At 48.2% G+C, this 22,988-nt stretch overlaps 3 protein-coding genes across 3 annotated transcripts in view; all 3 read right to left on the reverse strand.

Moving 5' to 3' along the window:
- The window catches only part of LOC149465009 (uncharacterized), a 160,695-nt gene extending 140,472 nt beyond the window's left edge, over nucleotides 1–20,223 (reverse strand). The window contains exon 1 of the mRNA XM_089673670.1: nucleotides 19,848–20,223. The gene's annotated coding sequence lies outside the window, so the exon portion shown is untranslated. The remainder of the gene's footprint in view (nucleotides 1–19,847) is intronic.
- Nucleotides 3,588–11,842, reverse strand: LOC149465016 (uncharacterized). Its single transcript, XM_089673672.1, has 10 exons — nucleotides 11,770–11,842; nucleotides 10,880–10,986; nucleotides 10,399–10,533; nucleotides 10,178–10,312; nucleotides 9,889–10,098; nucleotides 9,581–9,787; nucleotides 9,350–9,500; nucleotides 8,972–9,231; nucleotides 5,823–5,952; nucleotides 3,588–5,584 (listed from the first exon to the last, which is right to left on the reverse strand). The coding sequence occupies exons 2-10, from the start codon at nucleotides 10,955–10,957 to the stop codon at nucleotides 4,848–4,850; spliced, it is 2,043 nt and encodes a 680-aa protein (XP_089529798.1). The 5' UTR covers nucleotides 10,958–10,986; nucleotides 11,770–11,842; the 3' UTR covers nucleotides 3,588–4,847.
- Nucleotides 16,728–22,988, reverse strand: part of LOC149465017 (uncharacterized) — a 65,875-nt gene continuing 59,614 nt past the window's right edge. Inside the window, exons 7-8 of the mRNA XM_089673641.1 lie at nucleotides 19,353–19,488; nucleotides 16,728–19,088 (exon numbers count right to left, since the gene is read on the reverse strand). Of these exons, the coding sequence (XP_089529767.1) occupies nucleotides 17,839–19,088; nucleotides 19,353–19,488 (1,386 nt within the window). The 3' untranslated portion in view covers nucleotides 16,728–17,838. The remainder of the gene's footprint in view (nucleotides 19,089–19,352; nucleotides 19,489–22,988) is intronic.

Consider the following 22,988-nt stretch of genomic DNA (forward strand, 5'->3'; position numbering starts at 1 on the left):
ACGCGTTTCCAGGGGCGATCCCCTCAATGGTCCATGGTCTGGAATGGTGCACGAGTCCCACAAGCAAGAGGACGCTTGTGACGCGTTTCCAGGGGCGATCCCCTCAATGGTCCATGGTCTGGAATGGTGCACGAGTCCCACAAGCAAGAAGACGCTTGTGACGAGTTTCGAAGGGTGATCCCCTCTTCCTCAGAGCCTATATCAGATAGGAGGAAGAGAGGAACACCCCTCGAAACGAGTCAGACATTTTCAAGCGTCCTCTTGCTTGTAGGACACCATTCCAGACCATGGACCATGGTCGGTCATGATATGCCCGTGTATGAATTCTAAGGGTTATGAAGATCCTTTCACATATGCCAGATCCGGTCCTTTGAGTGCAGAAGGTTTTTTTCTCTTCTTTTCGATGGCCAGTTAGTGTTTAGACCCTAGAGCAGGGGTCTTGAATTCAAATTTACGGAGGTCCAGTCAGCAAAATTTCCTTCCAGCAGAGGTCCGAATCTCGATAGAGATATAACACATGACAGTCCCCTGGTACATTATGATCTTCAGCGTACCTTTCACCCTGTAGTCCCCTCTACATCACAGTCCCACAGTGTCCTCAGTTCCCCTTCACATCACTGTCCCACTTTACATCACAGAGCCCTTAACACAACACAGCACCCCTCTTAATGCAAGCCTTCCCCTTGGTACCTTAGGCAGGGTAGAGACACTAATCCTTCTGGGGTGTCCTCTTCCTGGCCTCCCGCCCGGCCGTCGCTGTAGTCCTCAAGGTGGGCTAGGTGTTGGGGGATCCTGTCCAGACCTCAGCCGTACCGCTGCTGCTGGGTGTCCTCTTCTGGGCCTCCCACCCGGCTGCTGGTGTCATCCTCAAGGTGGGCTAGGTGTGGGGGGTCCTGTTCAGACCTCAGCTGTGCCGCTGCTGCTGGGTGTCCTCTCCTGTGCCTCCTGCCCGGCTGCCGGTGTCGTTCTCAAGGTGGGCTAGGTGTGGGGGGTCCTGTCCAGACATTGGCCGTACCGCTGCTGCTGGGTGTCCTCTTCTGGGCCTCCTGCCTGGACGCCAGTGTCATCCTCAAGGTGGGCTAGGTGTGGGGGGTCCTGTTCAGACCTCAGCTGTGCCGCTGCTGCTGGGTGTCCTCTCCTGTGCCTCCCGCCCGGCTGCCGGTGTCGTTCTCAAGGTGGGCTAGGTGTGGGGGGTCCTGTCCAGACATTGGCCGTACCGCTGCTGCTGGGTGTCCTCTTCTGGGCCTCCTGCCTGGACGCCAGTGTCATCCTCAAGGTGGGCTAGGTGTAGGGGGTCCTGTCCAGACTGCTGCTGCTGCTGGGTGTCCTCTTCCAGGCCTCCCCTCTGGCTGCCGGTGTCGTCCTCAGGTTGGGCTAGGTGTGGGGGGGTCCTGTCCAGACCTCGGCCATGCCACTGCTGCTGCTGGGTGTCCTCTTCCGGGCCTCCCGCCCGGCCGCCGGTGTCATCCTTAAGGTGGGCTAGGTGTGAGGGGTTCTGTCCAGACCTTGGCCGTGCTGCTACTGCTGGGTGTCCTTTTCCGGGCCTCCCGCCAAGCCACTGGTGTCATCCTCAAGGTGGGCTAGGTGTGGTGTGGTCCTGTCCAGACCTCGGGCATGCTGCTGCTGCTGGGTGTCCTCTTCTGGGCCTCCCGCCCGGCTGCCGGTGTCGTCCTCAAGGTGGGCTAGGTGTGGTGGGGTCCTGTCCAGACCTCGGCCATGCCGTTGCTGCTGCTGGGTGTCCTCTTCTGGGTGTCCTGCCCAGCCACCGTTGTCATCCTCAAGGTGGGCTAGGTGTGGTGGGGTCCTGTCCACATCTCGGCCATGCTGCTGCTGCTGGGTGTCCTCTTCCGCGTCTCCCGCCCGACCGCCGGTGTCATCCTCAAGGTGGGCTAGGTGTGGGGGGTCCTGTCCAGACCTCGGCCGTGCCGCTGCTGGGTGTCCTTTTCCTGGCCTCCCGCCCGGCCACTGGTGTCATTCTCAAGGTGGGCTAGGTGTGGTGGTGTCTTGTCCAGACCTCAGCCATGCCACTACTGCTGCTGGGTGTCCTCTTCTGGCCCTCCCACCCGGCCACCGGTCTCATCCTCAAGGTGTGCTAGTTGTGCGGGAATCCTGTCCTGACCTTGGCCATGCTGCTACTGCTGCTGGGTGTTCTCTTCTGGGCCGCCCACCCAGCCGCCGGTGTCATCCTCAAGGTGGGCTAGGTGTGGGGGGTCCTGTCCAGACCCCGGCCATACCGCTACTGCTGCTGGGTGTCCCCTTTCGGGCCTCCCGCCCAGCCGCCGGTATCATCCTCACGGTGGGGTCAGGACTGGGGGGGCAGGAGCTTGTGATAGCACGGCTTGTTGGGTGTTTGGGGACTTCCACTCTCTGCGGCTTTAGGCGGGGCTGGCCCACTTGTTGACACAGTGATTTGGGCAGCTCCTCACACCCCGCCCGCTGTGGGGATGGCCTCGGTGGCTGGGGGGGGGGGGGGGGACCCGAGGGAGGGTACCCAGCGGTGGCGTGGCCACGGTCCGGACGGGACTGTCCCCTCGGTTTGGTTCCAGACCGCGGTCCGCCATTAAGTGACCACCACCACTACTCACAAACATGGCACGTATGTAATGCCGACTGCACCATCAGTTGGACACTCTGCCATCCTTGTGGCCATCTCTGTGGCCTTTATAGGCTTTACATACATGTAATGTTTGTGAGTATATTTCTTTTTATACTTTTCATACACCTTGGATGATGCACTAGGTGCTTGCATCCCCTGTATGCTTTCTTCTCAACCTCTGGGGAGCCCAGGTTATGTGCTAGGGGAATCTTCTGGCAGCTGACTGCACTTGAACCTGTGAGGGAATCCCACAGAATTGGCCCCCCCCCACCAGCTAACTAGAATTATTGGATAAGGATCTGGTTAGAGGTGGACTCCATGTTTTTTTTTTCCCTTGAATTTTGCATAGGGTTCCCCCTTAAATCTAGACTGAACTCCAAGAGTCTGGTAAGGAGTTGGTAGGAGGCCGTTGTCTTTTTTTTTTTTTTATATAGGGTCCTCCATTAAAATTCATACCAGACCTGAAAGGCCTGGTATGAACTATGGGGAACCCTCCACACCAGGCCTTTCAGGTCTGGTATGAATTTTAATGAGGGACCCTATATTAAAAAAAAAAAAAAAAAAGACAACGGCCTCCTACCAACTCCTTTCCAGACTTTTGGAGTTCAATCTAGATTTCGAGTTTCAAAGGAAAAAAAAAACATGGAGTCCACCTCTAACCACACCCTTATCCAAGAATTCTACCTAGCTAGGATGAGAGTGGGGGGGGGGTTGGTTGAAGAGAGAATGCCCTCCCACCCATACCTGGCCACATGCCCTCATCATTGGGGGGGCTACTTGCTCCCATGTTGAAGAAGACAAGGGCCTCTTACCCACAACCCTGGCAAAATGTTTTTGGGGGTCAACAGGCGGGAAGCTGAGGACACAAGATAAAGACTAAAACTAAAATCTACAGGATGGGTCATAGAAAAAAAAAAAAAAAAGGAAAAAAAAAAAGAAAACGTGGACATTTCACCATACAAATCTGAGGGCAGACATTAATCAGTCAACGTACAAAGAACATCAGGAGTTTATGAAGGGAAATAATTAATCTTCATTTGTTACATATTAAAAAATGTATTCATATATTTGCATTTTTATTATACAAATATAACATTTTACATCAGCTAATGCCATATGTTCCACTTTCTCCCAGCAGGTGGCTCTCCAAGCATAGGAAGACTCTTGTATAGGCTGATAGCTACTGTACTCAAATTCTCAGTCCTCTCATGTAGTCTGATCTCCCCTTCTCTTCATCCACAAGCAATATCTAGCTCCTCTCTCACCATGATGTCCTCCATGATAGCTGAAGGTCAGGGGACATCAGACTACACTGCTAGAGGGACCCAACCAGCAGTGACCCCCCCTTCTTCTCTCTCACCCTGATGTCCTCCATGGAAGCTTCTGCTGAAGGTCAGGGGAGATCAGACTACACTGCTAGAGGGATCCAACCAGCAGTGACCCCCCTCCTCTCTCACCATGATGTCCTCCATGGAAGCTTCTCCTTGAGGTCAGAGGAGATCAGACTACACTGCTAGGGGGACCCAACCAGCAGTGACCCCCCTCCTTCTCTCTCACCATGATGTCCTCCATGGAAGCTTCTGCTGCAGGTTAGAGGAGATCAGACTACACTGCTAGAGAGTCCCAACCAGCAGTGACCCCCCTCCTTCTCTCTCATCATGAATGATGTCCTCCATGGAAGCTTCTGCTGAAGGTCAGGAGAGATCAGACTACACTGCTAGAGGGTCCCAACCAGCAGTGACCCCCCTCCTTCTCTCTCATCATGATGTCCTCCATGGAAGCTTCTGCTGAAGGTCAGGGGAGAGCAGACTACACTGCTAAGAGGGACCCAACCAGCAGTGACCCCCCCCCCCCTCCTTCTCTCTCACCATGATGTCCTCCATGGAAGCTTCTGCTGAAAGTCAGGGGAGATCAGACTACACTGCTAGAGGGACCCAACCAGCAGTGACCCCCCCCCCTCCTTCTTTCTCCTAGCAGAAGAAGCCAGACACAACTTTGAAGTCTTTAGTGATCTCTGATCTCCTTATAAAGTGTTTCTTCCATGATAAAGATCAGAGGAGCGCTCAGCCACGTGTTTTGTGAGGTGTATATCAAGGTGTGCTTCTTCCCTGTGGGAGATCTCTGATGTACGGCAACATATCATCCATAGAGAAGACATTTCCCGCACTCAGGACACTAATACACCTCGAGGGTTGTGTGGGTTCTCTAATGTTTGGTAAGACAAGACTTCTGCCATAAACATTTCATGCACTCAGGGCTTGTGTGTGGCTTCTTTCTTGTGTGAGATCTTTGATGTCCGACGAGTTCCTTTTTCCGTAGATAACATTTCCCGCATCAAAAAACTAGGAAACACCTGATTCTGCATATGGCTTATAATATGATGTCTAGTAACATCAGACCTCCATGAAAAGCTTTTTCCACACTCAGGACAGCAATATGGCTTCTCGTCCGTGTGACACTTCTGATGCTCATTAAGACCGCACTTTTTTGAAAAACATTTCCCACACTTAGAGCAGACATACGGCTCCTCACCTTTGTAATATTGTTGATGTCTATTCAGCTGAGATTTCTTTCTATAACATTTTCCGCACTCAGAGCAGACATGCGGTCTCTCGCCTGTGTGCGATCTCTGATGACCAAAAAGTGAGCACTTCGTTGCAAAACATTTCCCACACTCAGTACAGGGAAACAGCTTCTCCCCCATGTGTGATCTTTGATGTACAACAAGTGCTGGTTTACTTATAAAACTTTCTGAACATTCAGGACAGGAAAATGTCTTCTCCCCCTGAACCCCGGCCCCATCCCCCACAGTACGAGGGTACTCAGAGTCAGAGGGACTCCATGGTCTCTCCACACTGGGAAGTCCACCATCCACAGTGGAGCTCATTGTCTTTTCTCCTGCACAATCTCTTGGGATGTCCTCATCTTCCATTTTACAACCTGGAGATAAAGTGAGCCGATCCTTTGAGGGTTTCTCCATGGCGGGTTCTGGAAAAATAAGAAAACATCATCATTAGATAGGAGAGGGTTAGTTCACTTCCATCAAGATTCCATCTGGATCAGGGAGATAGGAGGGAGCAGATGTTCTCTGTGGATGTACCAACCAGCTCCTCCTCCCAGATCACTTCTACATTTACACCGCCTTGTCAGAGGAGCAGGAACCAATGGGGGGGGGGGGGGGGGGTGGTAACAGAGCAGAGATAAGAGAAGAATATATTCTGGTCACCTGTGCTGATCTCTGTAGGAGTGTCCTCCTCTATGAATGTCCTCCTCATTCCAGCCTCCTCCGTATATTGCTGATCATCCATCACATACGTCTCTTCTACTTCACCCTCAACTTTCATCAGATCTTCACCCTAAACCAACCGAGTGGCAGGAAAAGAAAAGGTTTCCACACTTTTTGTATTAAAAAAAACAAAACAAACAATCAGGTTATTCCTCCTACCAGAGGTCGAGACATCCAAAAGCAACCAAACTAAGGGGTGGACAAGAGCCAGTGGTATGCCCAAAATGGACTATCTGAAGGAATAACCCCCTAATCTCATGCTGATGAGAGAAAGCACCCTGGAGACAGGAAAAGCTGCCAATGACCAACAGAAGGCCACAAAGAATCAACCTGACTCCCGTACTATAGCCACCCAGAATGATGCAGAATCCCACTCTTTTTGTAATTCTGATCTCTAATCTCATGGGATTTCAGTATCCAATAGGACTGCTGTCCTTCCCAAGATGGCTGCCTGCAGCCCAAATATGGGACAATTAGTCCTCAATAGGTTCCTGCCAGTCCGAAGAAAAAAGCACAGTGCCACCTTTAGGTTATAGGATATTATGGAGCCTCCACTCCTGGACAGAAAAGATCAAAATATCCACTGAACACCTGTAGGTGATTCTGGGGGGGGGGGTGACATATGAAGATTCTAAGAATATCCTGACTCCTCTCGGTCCAGCGAAGCATCCATAGTCATGAAGCGAGGGACAGGAACCTTAGCCACACTGCTAAGGACATTGGCCTGATTAAGGGCAAAACAGAGGAAGGAATATGGAGTCTGTTTCCTAAGAAGCTGTAGATCAGCCACAGAAGGAGGTCCTATCTCCACATGACCAGATCCCAAGAACACCTCCAGACATACTCAGTTCCCAACAGAGGGTACCTTCACCAGAAATATAGGGACCAGAATACTCCCGTCACAGTGAGGATTCCCAAACCATCCCAGAGGTGAAGGTTCTGCAACACCTAGATGATGTCCAATGGAGTTCAACTTAGGAAATTGACTAAAAACGAGATCCACCGACAAAGAGGAGGCCACCTGCTAGAGGGACCTAGGGAACCTGATTGAAAGAACAGGTAGGGAAACACCCTGGGAAGTGTTTGGTCCCCCAGGGTAAGGATAGAAGATTCAACAAAGGAGACTGACAGGACACAACTTCCTGAGGAGACCATAATAATCCCGAGGGTTAGATGACTAATCCTAATAAGGGGTGTGTGTCATACAGTCAAGTCCATAAATATTGAGACATCGACACAATTCTAACATGTTTGGTTCTATACACCACCACAATTGATTTGAAATGAAACAATATGTGCTTTAACTGCAGACTGTCAGCTTTAATTTGAAGGTATTTACATCAAAATCAGGTGAACGGTGTAGGAATTACAACAGTTTGCATATGTACCTCCCACTTGTTAAGGGACCAAAAGTAATGGGACAATTGGCTTCTCAGCTGTTCCATGGCCAGGTGTGTGTTATTCCCTCATTATCCCAATTACAATGAGCAGATAAAAGGTCCAGAGTTCATTTCAAGTGTGCTATTTGCATTTGGAATCTGTTGATGTCAACTCTCAAGATGAGATCCAAAGAGCTGTCACTATCAGTGAAGCAAGCCATCATTAGGCTGAAAAAACAAAACAAACCCAGCAGAGAGATAGCAAAAACATTAGGCGTGGCCAGAACAACTGTTTGGAACATTCTTAAAAAGAAGGAACGCACCGGTGAGCTCAGCAACACCAAAAGACCCGGAAGACCACGGAAAACAACTGTGGTGGATGACCGAAGAATTCTTTCCCTGGTGAAGAAAATACCCTTCACAACAGTTGGCCAGATCAAGAACACTCTCCAGGAGGTAGGTGTATGTGTGTCAAAGTCAACAATCAAGAGAAGACTTCACCAGAGTGAATACAGAGGGTTGACCACAAGATGGAAACCATTGGTGAGCCTCAAAAACAGGAAGGCCAGATTAGAGTTTGCCGAACGACATCTAAAAAAGCCTTCACAGTTCTGGAACAACATCCTATGGACAGATGAGACCAAGATCAACTTGTACCAGAGTGATGGGAAGAGAAGAGTATGGAGAAGGAAAGGAACTGCTCATGATCCTAAGCATACCACCTCATCAGTGAAGCATGGTGGTGGTAGTGTCATGGCGTGGGCATGTATGGCTGCCAATGGAACTGGTTCTCTTGTATTTATTGATGATGTGACTGCTGACAAAAGCAGCAGGATGAATTCTGAAGTGTTTCGGGCAATATTATCTGCTCATATTCAGCCAAATGCTTCACAACTCATTGGACGCCGCTTCACAGTGCAGATGGACAATGACCCAAAGCATACTGCAAAAGCAACCAAAGAGTTTTTTAAGGGAAAGAAGTGGAATGTTATGCAATGGCCAAGTCAATCACCTGACCTGAATCCAATTGAGCATGCATTTCACTTGCTGAAGACAAAACTGAAGTGAAAATGCCCCAAGAACAAGCAGGAACTGAAGACAGTTGCAGTAGAGGCCTGGCAGAGCATCACCAGGGATGAAACCCAGCGTTTGGTGATGTCTATGCGTTCCAGACTTCAGGCTGTAATTGACTGCAAAGGATTTGCAACCAAGTATTAAAAAGTGAAAGTTTGATTTATGATTATTATTTTGTCCCATTACTTTTGGTCCCTTAACAAGTGGGAGGCACATATGCAAACTGTTGTAATTCCTACACGGTTCACCTGATTTGGATGTAAATACCCTCAAATTAAAGCTGACAGTCTGCAGTTAAAGCACATCTTGTTTGTTTCATTTCAAATCCATTGTAGTGGTGTATAGAGCCAAAAATGTTATAATTGTGTTGATGTCCCAATATTTATGGACCTGACTGTATGTTAATCAGCTTCTTTGCCTAAATGATCAAATTTGTAGAAATATATATATCCCGAAATTCTAATTATTTAGCATTTTTATATTTGAGACACATACAGTATATGGGTTCTATAGACTAGACTGATGATGTTTGATGATATATTCAAGCGCACAGAGCTCTGGATTCTTTAACAACATCCATTGTAACCAACGTGCCTATGTATACATCAGAACTACCAAATATTATTCATCATCTACCTGATAAAGTCTTGCGTAGTTGTGATCTTCCTGTGTGGAATCCTGGGAATACAGAGGACGGGGACATCTCTCTGGTGGGTTCCTGGTATTAGGTAGCTCCATATCCTTGTGTCCTTCAGAAAACTCCTCCATCACTCCATACTCCTCGTCCTCCTCTTTATACTCTTCTTTAACAACAATATTATCATTCCCGAGTGTGGAATCCCGGGAATACAGAGGACGGGGACATCTCTCTGGTGGGTTCCCATGACTGGATCCATCTGTAGGAAACACACACACACTGACTGAATCCATTGTTTCTATGTGTTTATCAGATGATGGGGGATCTAGGTGGATCCTCCATACTGCTCTCTCCTTTCCAATAAAGTCTCCTCTTACCCGGTGATGTGAGGGGCGGCTGATTGTCCATCATGACGTCCTTGTAGAGGTCCTTGTGTCCTTCTGAAAACTCCTCCATCACTCCATACTCCTCATCCTCCTCTTTATACTCTACTTTACCAACAATATTATTATCCCCGATGATTTCACTCTGAAAGATATAATAAGAAAGTCATTGAAAAAACAACCTTGTGTTGAAATCAAAACTACCAATATTTGTTCCTCATCTACCTGATGATGGTGAGGGATGTTGTGACCTTCCTGTGTGGAATCCCAGGAATACAGAGGACGGGGACATCTATCTGGTGGGTTCCTGGTATTAGGTGGCTCCATCATGTCCTTGTGGCCTTCTAAAAACTTCTTCATCACACCATACTCCTCATCCTTCTCTTTATACTCTTCTTTAACATCAATATTATTATCCCCGAGGTTTCCACTCTGAGTGTATATATATATATATATATATATAAAAAACACATTCATTTGAACAAACATGCTTGTGAATAAATCATAACTATCAGTGATTGTTCCTCATCTACCTGATGACGGTGAGGGATGGTGTGACCTTCCTGTGTGGAATCCCGGGAAAACAGAGGACGGGGACATCTCTCTGGTGGGTTCCTGGTATTAGGTGGCTCCATTGTGACATCCATGTGTCCTTCTGAAAACTCCTTCATCACACCATACTCCTCATCCTCCTCTTTATATTCTTTTTTAATATCAATATTGTTGTCCATGATGTTTCCATTCTGAATACATAATGAATATTCATTGTAACAAATATGTTGATATAAAAATCATAACTACCAATAATTGTTCCTCATCTACCTGATCATGTTGTGTGTTGTTGTGATCTTTCTGTGTGTCCATCATGATGTCCTTGTAGAGGTCCTTGTGTCCTTCTAAATACTCCCACTCCTCCATGGAGAAATAGACAGTGACATCCTGACACCTTATAGGAACCTGACACACACAATGATACAGTCACCATCCAGACACATCCCTTGTCTGTTACTGGAGATTGTCCCAGAATTCCCGGCACCGCTCACCTCTCCTGTCAGCAGCTCCATCATCTTCTTGGTGACTTCTAGAATCTTCTGCATGTTGTGTCTCTCAGGGTTTAGGGAGTCACATGGAGGCACTGTGATGGTCATATGATCACCTGACTTCAGAAGAGGAAATCTCTGTATTGAGGAACCAATAGGAACATCATGTTAGACTCCCAGAATCCTCCTCACCTCTCCGGTCAGGTCTGTGTTTTATTAATAGAGATAAGAGTGATGTCATGTGACCTCCCAGACTCCTCCTCACCTCTCCGGTCAGGTCTGTGTTTTATTAATAGAGATGAGGGTGATGTCATGTGACCTCCCAGAAACCTCCTCACCTCTCCGGTCAGGTCTGTGTTTTATTAAAAGTGATGAGAGTGATGTCATGAAACCTCCCAGAATCCTCCTCACCTCTCCGGTCAGGTCTGTGTTTTATTAATAGAGATGAGAGTGATGTCATGTGACCTCTCAGAATCCTCCTCACCTCTCCGGTCAGCAGGTAGATGATCTCCAGGGTGAGGTTTAGTATCCTCTCAGTCATACGACTCCGGTCCTCCTCCATCTTTATTCATGTGATCTAGGTGGGTTTCTCTGTAGATGGATAGCGGGGAATTATACGGACTGTGTGGGTTGTACATTATTAGGATGGAGACTTTATTGGAAATTTAGTTGAATTCAATAAGAGGAAAATAATGAAAATCAGTTCTGCCCATTTATGGAAGCTAGGGATTGACAATGGAAGAACGAGGGAAGGGGGAGCATGTACTAATGCAAAAAAACCTTAAACCATACTTTACTGATTGGTTGCCTGGATAGCTGTGGGACTGATTGTGGTTGGTACTCTGGACCATATTTCAGGAGACTAGTGCCCTCTGTCTTCTGTTTTACTTGTATCCACTCAGATGAAGACCAAATGCTGGACAAGTCTTCTTCAGAAACCAACTCTTCCTGGAGGGTTGATGTCCTGGTCTCCTACTACCGAGAGCATTGTGGTTTTTTTAAGCCTGATGACCTGAACCCCACTACTCTGTCCCTGTACCATGTCCTGTAGTCACATGAAGATCATCAGCAGGAACCACAGAGCCCTGTAGGACCAGGAAATCGGGAAACGTTCATTTGACGTTTGGTGACAATGTGGTCAGGTAAGCCCATTTTATGTCTTATTTCTCCATTACTTTTTTAATACCAGTTTTTACACTTCAATACGGAAAATCATCTGAAATCTGAGAGGGATAGAAACACTTTTGTATATTTATTGGTCTGGATGAACATCAGACTGAAAAGAGGGACATTTAAAGGGTAAAGCGGGGCAGAGAAATGTGGTTCCTAATAATGGACAGTGATGGGAGATATGATAAAACAAGATCTTATTACCTCCTATACTGCCACTTCCAGCGATGTCTTCTCTTTAACTCCTCAAACATGGAACTTCCTTTTTGTAATTGACACTTCCTGTCTGTCCCTGACATCACTTCCTGTCTTCCATAGAGACTTCCTGTCTGGGTAGAAGTGAGATCCCCACCTTTTGGAGCTCAGAGGACCTGCAGCCTCCAGAAACGTCCCGTAGTGTGACCCCGGCCTTGTGCTGGGTGTGTATGGACTGTATGTCCTCATAGAGGGGTCACCTCCACTCCCACCAAGGGGGTATAAATATACTTCTGCTAGGGGTGAGTGGAGAGATTTTGGTTCAGTTGACTTTGTGGTGAAATTACTGTTTTTGCCAAGTTCTTGTAATTAGATTTGCTTGAAAAATTTGCTTGAAAAAAATTCTCGATAAAAACCTTCCAATGTTGCTTTGCAAGACCTGTGATATCCCTGAGTCCACACCAAGTAACCAATCAGTGATTATCCACCCCCCTCTGTTTATAAGTCAAGACATGCATCCCCGTATTCCTTTCTTCCACTTCCTCCACCCAATTTTGCCACCTCCCAGTCCCCAACACCACCAAAGTTTGTTGTCCTTGCTTTTCAGACTGCCATTTGGAGCCATGCTCTCCTCCACCCTCAGCTTCATATCTCTGAGTTCCTTCCCATACCAGACCTCTATCATCCATTTTCTGGCACCCAAGAAGCTCCTCACTCCAGTCCCAACCACCACCACATCCAGAATCGGAATGGGCAGTAGACAAAATACCACAACCCTATCAGCTGGAGGACACTACCCTATTCACCAGTTACTGTACCTAGCGCTTACCCTGCTTACTCTTCAACTGCTGCCCTGCCTCACTGATTCCCCACCTGCCCTGCCTGAACCTACTGATTTGTTTCCAAGGTTCTGTATCCAAAGTCTGTTTCTAAGGTTTTGCATTCTGACTCTGTCCCCACCTAAGTCCTCTGATTCTCTGCCTGTTGCCCAGCCTGACTCCGCTAACTTTGCCCACTGCCAAGACTGACTCTTCTCACTTTTCTCCAGCTGCCAGCCTGACTTGGATGACTCTCCATCTGCTACCCAGCATTACTAAGTTGACTTTCTATCTTCTTCCTGGCTTAACGTCATTGACTCTCTGCTTGCCAACCATCCTGACTTCTGCTCAGCTTGGCTCTGCTGACCTTACGACTGCTGCCCATCTGGATTCCCCTGACTCTCCACCTTTTGTCCAGCCTAACTCTAACTTAACTGATCTCTGCTTGCGGATCAGCCTGACTCTGTTAACTCTGTACCTCCTGCCCAACCTAATCCAGATGATTCTCAGCCTGCTGCCCAATCTGACTCAGCTGACTCTCCACCTGCTGCCCAACATGACCCAGCTGACTCTCTGCTGGCTGCCCAACATGACCCAGCTGACTCTCTGCCGGCTGCCCAACCTGACCCAGCTAACTCTCTGCCGGCTGCCCAACTTGACCCAGCTGACTCTCTGCCGGCTGTCCAACCTGACCCAGTTGACTCTCTGCCGGCTTTCCAACCTGACCCAGTTGACTCTCTGCCAGCTGTCCAACCTGGCCCAGTTGACTCTCTGCCGGCTTTCCAACCTGACCCAGCTGACTCTCTGCCGGCTTTCCAACCTGACCCAGCTGACTCTCTGCCGGCTGTCCAACCTGACCCAGTTGACTCTCTTCCGGCTGTCCAACCTGACCCAGTTGACTCTGCCGGCTGTCCAACCTGACCCAGCTGACTCTCTACCTGATGCCTAAGCTGACCCAGCTGACTCTCCGCCTGCTGCCCAGCATGACCCAGTTAACTCTCTGCCTGATTCAGAAAAAATGAGGAAGGGTTGTAACAGCGCAAACACTGCAAAGTCCTGGGAAATGGTAGTATGGGGTGATCGTGGTATTTGTGGCTACTGTATGAAGAGCGTAGGATTCCGTGTGGCACTGAGGGCAAGGCTTCCAAATAAGCTGTAGCAACCTCTGTAGATGAGAAAAGGAGAGAAGCGCCTCTAAGTGCAATAAGTCTTTTTATTCAAGTCTAAATGTAGAAACACTCACATGTGTGAAGTAATCATAAGCTTAAAAACCGTGGTTAACAATAGTTAACGGTGGGGTGGTAACCCGGGTGAAGAGCCGTCATCTTACTGCGATGTGGGGAGGTTAGCTCTCGGCTGGAACAGCGTGGTGGCTGGAGGGGAACAGCGGTGAGGCCAGCCGGCATGCACGTCCTCCCTCAGAGCCGGATGGAACGCAGGGCTTGAAAAAGGAGCGCACTTTCGCCTTCCACGGCCAGTGCATGCTCCGAAACACGTCTGACGTCATCACGGCCACGCCGCCGCTACGTTCCAGCGCGCGTTCCATCCAGCTCTGAGGGAGGACGGCCTCACCGCTGTTCCCCTCCAGTCACCACGCTGTTCCAGCCGAGAGCTGACCTCCCCACATCGCAGTAAGATGATGGCTCTTCACCCGGGTTACCACCCCACCGTTAACTGTTGTTAACCACGGTTTTTAAGCTTATGATTACTTCACACATGTGAGTGTTTCTACATTTAGACTTGAATAAAAAGACTTATTACACTTAGAGGCGCAACTCTCTGCCTGATGCCCAAGCTGACTCTCCGCCTGCTGCCCAAGCTGACCCAGCTGACTCTCCACCTGCTGCCCAACATGACCCAGCTGACTCTCTGCTGGCTGCCCAACATGACCCAGCTGACTCTCTGCCGGCTGCCCAACCTGACCCAGCAAACTCTCTGCTGGCTGCCCAACCTGACCCATCTGACTCTTTGCCGGCAGCCCAACCAGACCCAGCTGACTCTCTGCTGGCTTCCCAACCTGACTCTCTGCCGGCTGTCCAACCTGACCCAGCTGACTCTCTGCCCGCTGACCAACCTGACACTGCTCTCTGCCTCATGCCTAAGCTGACCCAGCTGACTCTCCGCCTGCTGCCCAGCATGACCCAGCTAACTCTCTGCCTGATGCCGAAGCTGACCCAGCTGACTCTCCACCTGCTGCCCAAGATGACCCAGCTAGCTCTATGCCGGGTGCCCAACCTGACGCAGCTGACTCTCTGCCGGCTGCCCAACCTGACCCAGCTAACTCTCTGCCAGATGCCTAGCCTGATTCTGCTGACTCTCCACCTGATGCACAGCCTGACTGCTGATTCATCTTCTCAGGTTTTGTATCTTGATTTGGCTTCTAAGGTCCCATGTCCGGGTTCAGCTTCTGAGGTCCTGCAGTAATGACTCGGCTGGCAAAGTTCTATTTGAAGTTTTTTTGCAACCCGGATTTAGTCATTGTAACTCCAGATGTGTTAAGGGACTCGAGTAAGGTAACCAGGTGGAACTTGTCAAAAACTGGGTGTGTGTTTTTCACTGTTTACATTTGTAACATTTGTGGCCTGGTATGGTACAGGTAGGGAGGGACATGCTCGTCACTCCATTTCCTGGCCTGTCAGGCTGCATGCTCATGTAAGGGTCTAGTATGGAGTTTTGGGTGGAAAGCTGTACTTTTTTATCTTGATTTTTGCATGGGGTTTCTCCTTAAATCCATACCACACCCAAAGGATGTGGTATGGAATTTGGGGAGACCCTCTACAGTTTTTGTTTTTATTTTTTTTGTGTGGGGTCCCCCCTAAAAGTCAAACCAGACCTGAAGGACCTTATATGAATTATAGGCCAGGCTGCATGCTCAGATAAGGGTCTAGCATGGATTTTTGGGGGGGGAATCCATGCTTTTTCTCTTGACGTTTGCAAGGGGTTCCCCCTTAAATCAACACCAAACTCATAGGGATCGGTATACAGTTTGTGAAGACCCACTGTAGTTTTTTTGAGGTTTTTTGGGTGGCTCCCCCTTAAATTTATACCAGGCCTGAAGGACCTTGTATGAATTATAGGGGAGGCCAGGCTGCATGCTCAAATAAGTGTCTAGCATGGATTTTTTTGGGGGAAGCCATGCTTTTCCCTTGACATTTGCAAGGGGTTCCCCCTTAAATCAATACCAAACTCAAAGGGACTGGTATACAGTTTTTGAAGACCCACTGCAGTTTTTTATTTTAGTTTATTTGGGTGGCTCCTCCTTAAATTTATACCAGACCTGAAGGACCTTGTATGAATTATACTGGAGACCCCATGCAGTTTTTTTTTTTTACCATCTCCGTCTCCTTTGCTTACATGGCCAGGGATTCCCTAATCCTAGATGAGGGTCTCATAAAGATAATAATAGGGAATCCCACAGAAAAATGGTGTGAGGGTTCCCCCCATAGATCATACTGGGTTTTCCAGGTCTGGTATGAATTTTAAGGGGAACCCTATCTAAAAAAAAGGAAAAAAAATCATCATGAGACCTCACTCCAATTCCATATCAAACCCTTGGGATCTGGTATGGATTTAAGGAGGAATCCCATTGAAAATTCAAGAAAAAACACAACGTCCACCCCTAACCAGGCCCTTACCGAAGCATGCAGTCTGACTAGCTAGGAAATGGGGGGGGGGGGGAAGAGTACACCCCCCCAAAACCATACCAGGCCACATGCCTTCATCATTAGGAGGGTACCCTGCCCCCCTGTTGACGAGGAGAAGGGCCTCTTACCCACAACCCTGGCAAAGTGTTTTTGAGGGTCTGCAGGCAGGAAGCTGAAGGCAAAAGATGAAGACTAAAACCTACAGGATGGGCTGTAGTTGTAGTGTTGCAATTTTGGAGAAGGAGGAGAAAAATGATCTTGCGGTTGGAGGTGGTGATGATGCGGAGGAGGAATTACAGGAGGAATGATAGATGGGTCTATGGACTGATGGCCTTATCATTGGAGTATACTACAGACGTCCTGAGGTCTATGAGAAGGGGGAGAGTCGGCTGTTCCAACAAGGACAAGCTGGGAACACCAAACTACTAAGACACAAGATGGAGACTAAAACCTACAGGATGGGCCATACTTGTAGTGTTAGAGAAAGGAATAAAGGAGAAAAATCTGAAGGAAGACTTTTATCAACCAACTTACAGAGAATATCACGAGTTTATGAAAGGAAATATTTCATCTTCTTTTGTTTCATATTAACAAATGTATTAATCTATTTGCATTTGTATTATACATATATAACATTTTACATCAGCTAATGCCATATTTTCCACTTTCTGCCAGCAGGTGGCACTCTCCAAGCATATGAAGATTCTTGTATAGGCTAACTACTGTACTGAAATGACCAGTCCTGTCTTGTAGTCTGATCTCCCCTTCTCTTCATCCACAAGCAATATCTAGCTCCTCTCTCACCATGATGTCTTCCTATGAAGCTTCTGCTGAAGGTCAGGGGAGATAAGACTACACTGCTAGAGGGACCCAACCAGCAGTGACCCCCCCCTTCCTGCTCTCTCACCATGATGTCCTCCATGGAAGCTTCTGCTGAAGGTCAGGGGAGATCAGACTACTCTGCTAGAGGGACCCAACCAGCAGTGACCCCCCCTCCTTCTCTCTCACCATGATGTCCTCCATGGAAGCTTCTGCTGAAGGTCAGGGGAGATCAGACTACACTGCTAGAGGGACCTAACCAGCAGTGACCCCCCTTCTCTCTCATTATGATGTCCTCCATGGAAGCTTCTGCTGAAGGTCAGGGGAGATCAGACTACACAGGTAGAGTGACCCAACCAGCAGTGACCCCCCCTTCCTTCTCTCTCACCATGATGTCCTCCATGGAAGCTTCTGCTGAAGGTCAGGGGAGATCAGACTACACTGCTAGAGGGACCCAACCAGCAGTGACCCCCCCCCCCCCTTCTCTCTCACCATGATGTCCTCCATGGAAGCTTCTGCTGAAGGTCAGGGGAGATCAGACTACACTGCTAGAGGGACCCAACCAGTATTGACCCCCCCCTCCTTCTCTCTCCTAGCAGAGGAAGCCAGACACAACTTTGAAGTCTTTAGTGATCTCTGATCTCCTTATAAAGTGTTTCTTCCATGATAAAGATCAGAGGAGCACTCAGCCACGTGTTTTCTGAGGTGTATATCAAGGTGTTCTTCTTCCCAGTGTGAGATCTCTGATGTATGGCAACATAACATCCATCTAGAAGACATTTCCCACACTCAGGACATTAATATACATTGGGTGTTTTGTGGGTTCTCTGATGTATGGTAAGACAATTCTTCTTTGAGAAACATTTCCCACACTCAGGGCAGGAATGGGGCTTCTCTCTTGTGTGAGCTCTTTGCTGTTTCCGCGTGTGGCGTATCTGATGTTGAGTAACATAGGATTTGCATGAAAACCTTTTTCCACACTCAGGACAGCAATACGGCTTCTCACCCGTGTGGGACCTTTGATGTTCTTTAAGACGGAACTTTCGTGAAAAATATTTCCCGCACTCAGGGCAGGAATATGGTTTCTCCCCTGTGTGAGATCTCTGATGTACACCAAGTGCTGATTTGCTTGAAAAACATTTCCCACACTCAGAGCAGGAAAACGGCTTCTCCCCTGTGTGCAATCTCTGATGATTAATAAGTACTGATTTCAGTCTATAACATTTCCCGCACTCGGGGCAGACATGCGGCTTCTCGCCCGTGTGCAGTCTCTGATGACTAGAAAGCTTGGACTTAATTGAAAAACATTTCCCGCATTCCTGGCAGGAATACGGCTTCTCCCCCGTGTGATATCTCTGATGTACAACAAGTCCTGATTTGTTTGAAAAACATTTCCCGCACTCAGGGCAGGAAAACGGCTTTTCCCCCGTGTGAGATCTTTCATGTACAACAAGTCCTGATTTGTCTGAAAAACATTTTCCACACTCGGCGCAGGAATACGGCTTCTTCCCTGTGTGAGAGCTTTGATGTAAAACAAGGTCTGATTTCTGTGGAAAACACTTCCCACACTCATGGCAGGAATACGGTTTCTCACCCGTGTGGGATCTGTAATGTATGTTAAGTTTTGATTTACAAAGAAAACTTTTCCCGCACTCAGGACAGGAATACGGCTTCTCCCCCGTGTGAGATCTCTGATGTCTGACCAGTTTTGATTTATATATAAAACATTTCCCACACTCAGAACAAGAGTAATATTCCCCCACCCTGCGATATCCCTGATGTATAAAAAGACCTGAATCAGAGCAAAACCTTTCCCCGTGTTCAAAACAGCAAAATTCCTTCTCCTTCATTTTATTATCATCCTTTACAGTACGAGGGTGCTCAGAGTCAGAGGGATTCCATGGTCTCTCCACACTGGGAAGTCCACCATCCATAGTGGAGCTCATTGTCTTTTCTCCGGCACAATCTCCTGGGATGTCCTCATCTTCCATTTTACAACCTGGAGGTAAAGTGAGACGATCCTTTGAGGGTTTCTCCATGGCGGGTCCTGGAAAAATAGAAAAACATCATCAATAGATAGGAGAGGGTTAGTTCACTTCCATCAAGATTCCATCTGGATCAGGGAGATAGGAGGGAGCAGATGTTCTCTGTGGATGTCCCAACCAGCTGGGACTCTTCCCCTCTTCAAAGAGCCTTTGGTCCTCCCAGATCACTTCTACATTTACACCGCCTTGTCAGAGAAGCAGGAACCAATGGGGGCTGGGGGGAGCAGTAACATAGCAGAGATAAGAGAAGAAAATTTTCTGGTCACCTGTGCTGATCTCTATAGGAGTGTCCTCCTCTATGAATGTCCTCCTCATTCCAGCCTCCTCCGTATATTGCTGATCATCCCTCACATACGTCTCTTCTACTTCACCCTCAACTTTCATGTTCATCAGATCTTCACCCTAAACCAACAGAATGGCAGAAAATAACATCTGTAACATAGAAGGATTTATGATGTGAGATCACATAGAACATCTCATCTTGTAGAGTCCACACATCGTCTCCACATGTCAGAGTGTTCCATCACTTTATGTTCCCGACCCTCAACTCCACCGACCTGATGATGGTGAGGGCTGGTGTGACCTTCCTGTGTGGAATCTCGGGAATACAGAGGACGGGGACATCTCTCTGGTGGGTTCCCATGACTGGATCCATCTACCTGATGATGGTGAGGGATGGTGTGACCATCCTGTGTGGAATCTCGGGAATACAGAGGACGGGGACATCTCTCTGGTGGGTTCCCATGACTGGATCCATCTACCTGATGATGGTGAGGGATGGTGTGACCTTCCTATGTGGAGTCCTGGGAATACAGAGGATGGGGACAACTCTCTGGTGGGTTCCCATTAATGGATTCATCTACCTGATGATGGTGAGGGATGGTGTGACCTTCCTGTGTGGAATCCCGGGAATACAGAGGATGGGGACATCTCTCTGATGGGTTCCCATTACTAGATCTATCTACCTGATGATGGTGAGGAATGGTGTGACCTTCCTGTGTGGAATCCTGGGAATACAGAGGATGGGGACATCTCTCTGGTGGGTTCCCATGACTGGATCCATCTACCTGATGATGGTGAGGGATGGTGTGACCTTCCTGTGTGGAATCCCGGGAATACAGAGGATGGGGATATTTCTCTGGTGGGTTCCCATGACTGGATCCATCTACCTGATAATGGTGAGGGATGGTATGACCTTCCTGTGTGGAATCCCGGGAATACAGAGGACGGGGACATCTCTCTGGTGGGTTTCTGTAGCTGGATGATTCCACCATGGTGTCCTGGTACAGATTTTTGGGAAACTCTGACTCTTCCATCACCCCATCCTCATCATCCTCCTCTTTTATCTCTTCTTTAACCTCAACTGTAGAATCTCTCAGGTTTCCACTCTGAATATATAATAAAATGACATCAATGGTAACAATGCAGATAATGTACAGATCCTAATGATACTATCAGTGATTGTTCCTCATCTACCTGAGGGATGGTGTGACCTTCCTGTGTGGAATCCTTGGAATACAGAGGACGGGGACATCTCTCTGGTGGGTTCCCATGACTGGATCCATCTACCTGATGATGGTGAGGGATGGTGTGACCTTCCTGTGTGGAATCCCGGGAATACAGAGGACGGGGAAATCTCTCTGGTGAGTTCCCATGACTGGATCCATCTACCTGATGATGGTGAGGGATGCTATGACCTTCCTGGCCCTGTTGTGACATCCATGTATCCTTCTGTGTCCTTTATCACACCATACTCATCGCCCTCTTTATACTCTGCCTTAACAACGTTATCATCCCCGATGCTTACACTTTGATTATATAAGAAGAAATTCATTTGTAACAAACAAGCTTGTGTTTAAATCATAACTACTAATATCTGGTAATCATTTTACCTGCTGATGGTGAGGGATGGTGTGATCTTCCTGTGTGGAATCCCGGGAATACAGAGGACGGGGACATCTCTCTGGTGGGTTTCTGTTACTAGGTGGCTCCATCATATCCTTGTGTCCATCTAAAAGTTCCTTCATCAGACCATACTCTTCATCCTCCTCTTTATACTCTTCTTTATTACCAATGTTATTATTCATGATGTTTCCATTCTGAATATATAATACGACATTCATTGTAACAAATATGTTGATATATAAAAATCATAACTACCAATAATTGTTCCTCATCTACCTGATCATGTTGTGCGTTGTTGTGATCTTTCTGTGTGTCCATCATGACGTCCTTGTAGAGGTCCTTGTGTCCTTCTAAATACTCCCACTCCTCCATGGAGAAATAGACAGTGACACCCTGACACCTTATAGGAACCTGACACACACAATGATACAGTCACCATACAGACACATCCCTTGTCTGTTACTGGAGAATGTCCCAGAATTCCCGGCACCGCTCACCTCTCCAGTCAAAAAATGATCTTGTTTGGTGAGGTCTAGAATTTTTTTTTTATAGTTTATACATAGAACATTGTGTAGTTATTGTTAGAATCAAAGTTTTTTTGTATCTGCTACTTGCCCTATGCCGTCACTTGGGGTCAATGTACTCCTGAGATGGGCATAGCCTATCGTTTATTGGTTGCCTGGATAGCTTGGGGAATGGCTGTGGTTGGCACCTCTGGACATATTTTCCAAGGCCAGTGCGTTCTGCTCCACTTGAGTCCACTCTGATGAAGACCAAAGTCTTTTTCAGAAACCAACTCTTCTTGAAGGGATGATGTTCTGGCCTCCTCCAGTGCTCTGTGGTTTTAAGCTTGATGACCTCAACACTAGTACTCTGTCCCCGTACCATGTCATAGAGATCAACAGGAGGTAACACAGAGCTCTGTGGGGGTCCAGGAGATTGACACTCCCCGGTCATGTCGGTTTCTGAAGAAGAGTCCCCGTGCCATGTCAAAGAGACCAAAAGGAGGTAACACAGAGCTCTGTGTGGGTCCAGGAGATTGGCACTCCCCGGTCATGTCGGTTTCTGAAGAAGAGTCCCCGTACCATGTCATAGATGTGAACTGGAGGTAACACAGAGCTCTGTGGGGGTCCAGGAGATTGGCACTCCCCGGTCATGTCGGTTTCTAAAGAAGAGCCCCCGTACCATGCCATAGAGATCAACAGGAGGTAACACAGAGCTCTGTGGGGGTCCAGGAGATTGGCACTCCCCGGTCATGTCGGTTTCTAAAGAAGAGCCCCCCGTACCATGCCATAGAGATCAACAGGAGGTAACACAGAGCTCTGTGGGGGTCCAGGAGATTGGCACTCCCCGGTCATGACGGTTTCTGAAGAAGAGTCCCCGTACCATGTCAAAGAGATCAACAGGAGGTAACACAGAGCTCTGTGGGGGTCCAGGAGATTGGCACTCCCCGGTCATGTCGGTTTCTGAAGAAGAGTCCCCGTACCATGTCATAGATGTCAACTGGAGGTAACACAGAGCTCTGTGGGGGTCCAGGAGATTGGCACTCCCCGGTCATGTCGGTTTCTAAAGAAGAGCCCCCCGTACCATGCCATAGAGATCAACAGGAGGTAACACAGAGCTCTGTGGGGGTCCAGGAGATTGGCACTCCCCGGTCATGTCGGTTTCTGAAGAAGAGTCCCCGTACCATGTCAAAGAGATCAACAGGAGGTAACACAGAGCTCTGTGGGGGTCCAGGAGATTGGCACTCCCCCGTCATGTCGGTTTCTGAAGAAGAGTCCCCGTACCATGTCATAGAGATCAACAGGAGGTAACATGGAGCTCTGTGGGGGTCCAGGAGATTGACACTCCCTGGTCATGTCGGTTTCTGAAGAAGAGTCCCCGTACCATGTCAAAGAGATCAACAGGAGGTAACACAGAGCTCTGTTGGGGTCCAGAAGATTCCCCGGTCATGTTGGTTTCTGAAGAAGACTCCAGTCGGTATCAGAGCTCCGTTC

The sequence above is a fragment of the Staurois parvus genome, unplaced genomic scaffold (assembly GCF_062004578.1).
Source record: "Staurois parvus isolate SC_StPar_1 unplaced genomic scaffold, SC_StPar_1.0 ptg000144l, whole genome shotgun sequence".
NCBI lineage: Eukaryota > Metazoa > Chordata > Amphibia > Anura > Ranidae > Staurois > Staurois parvus.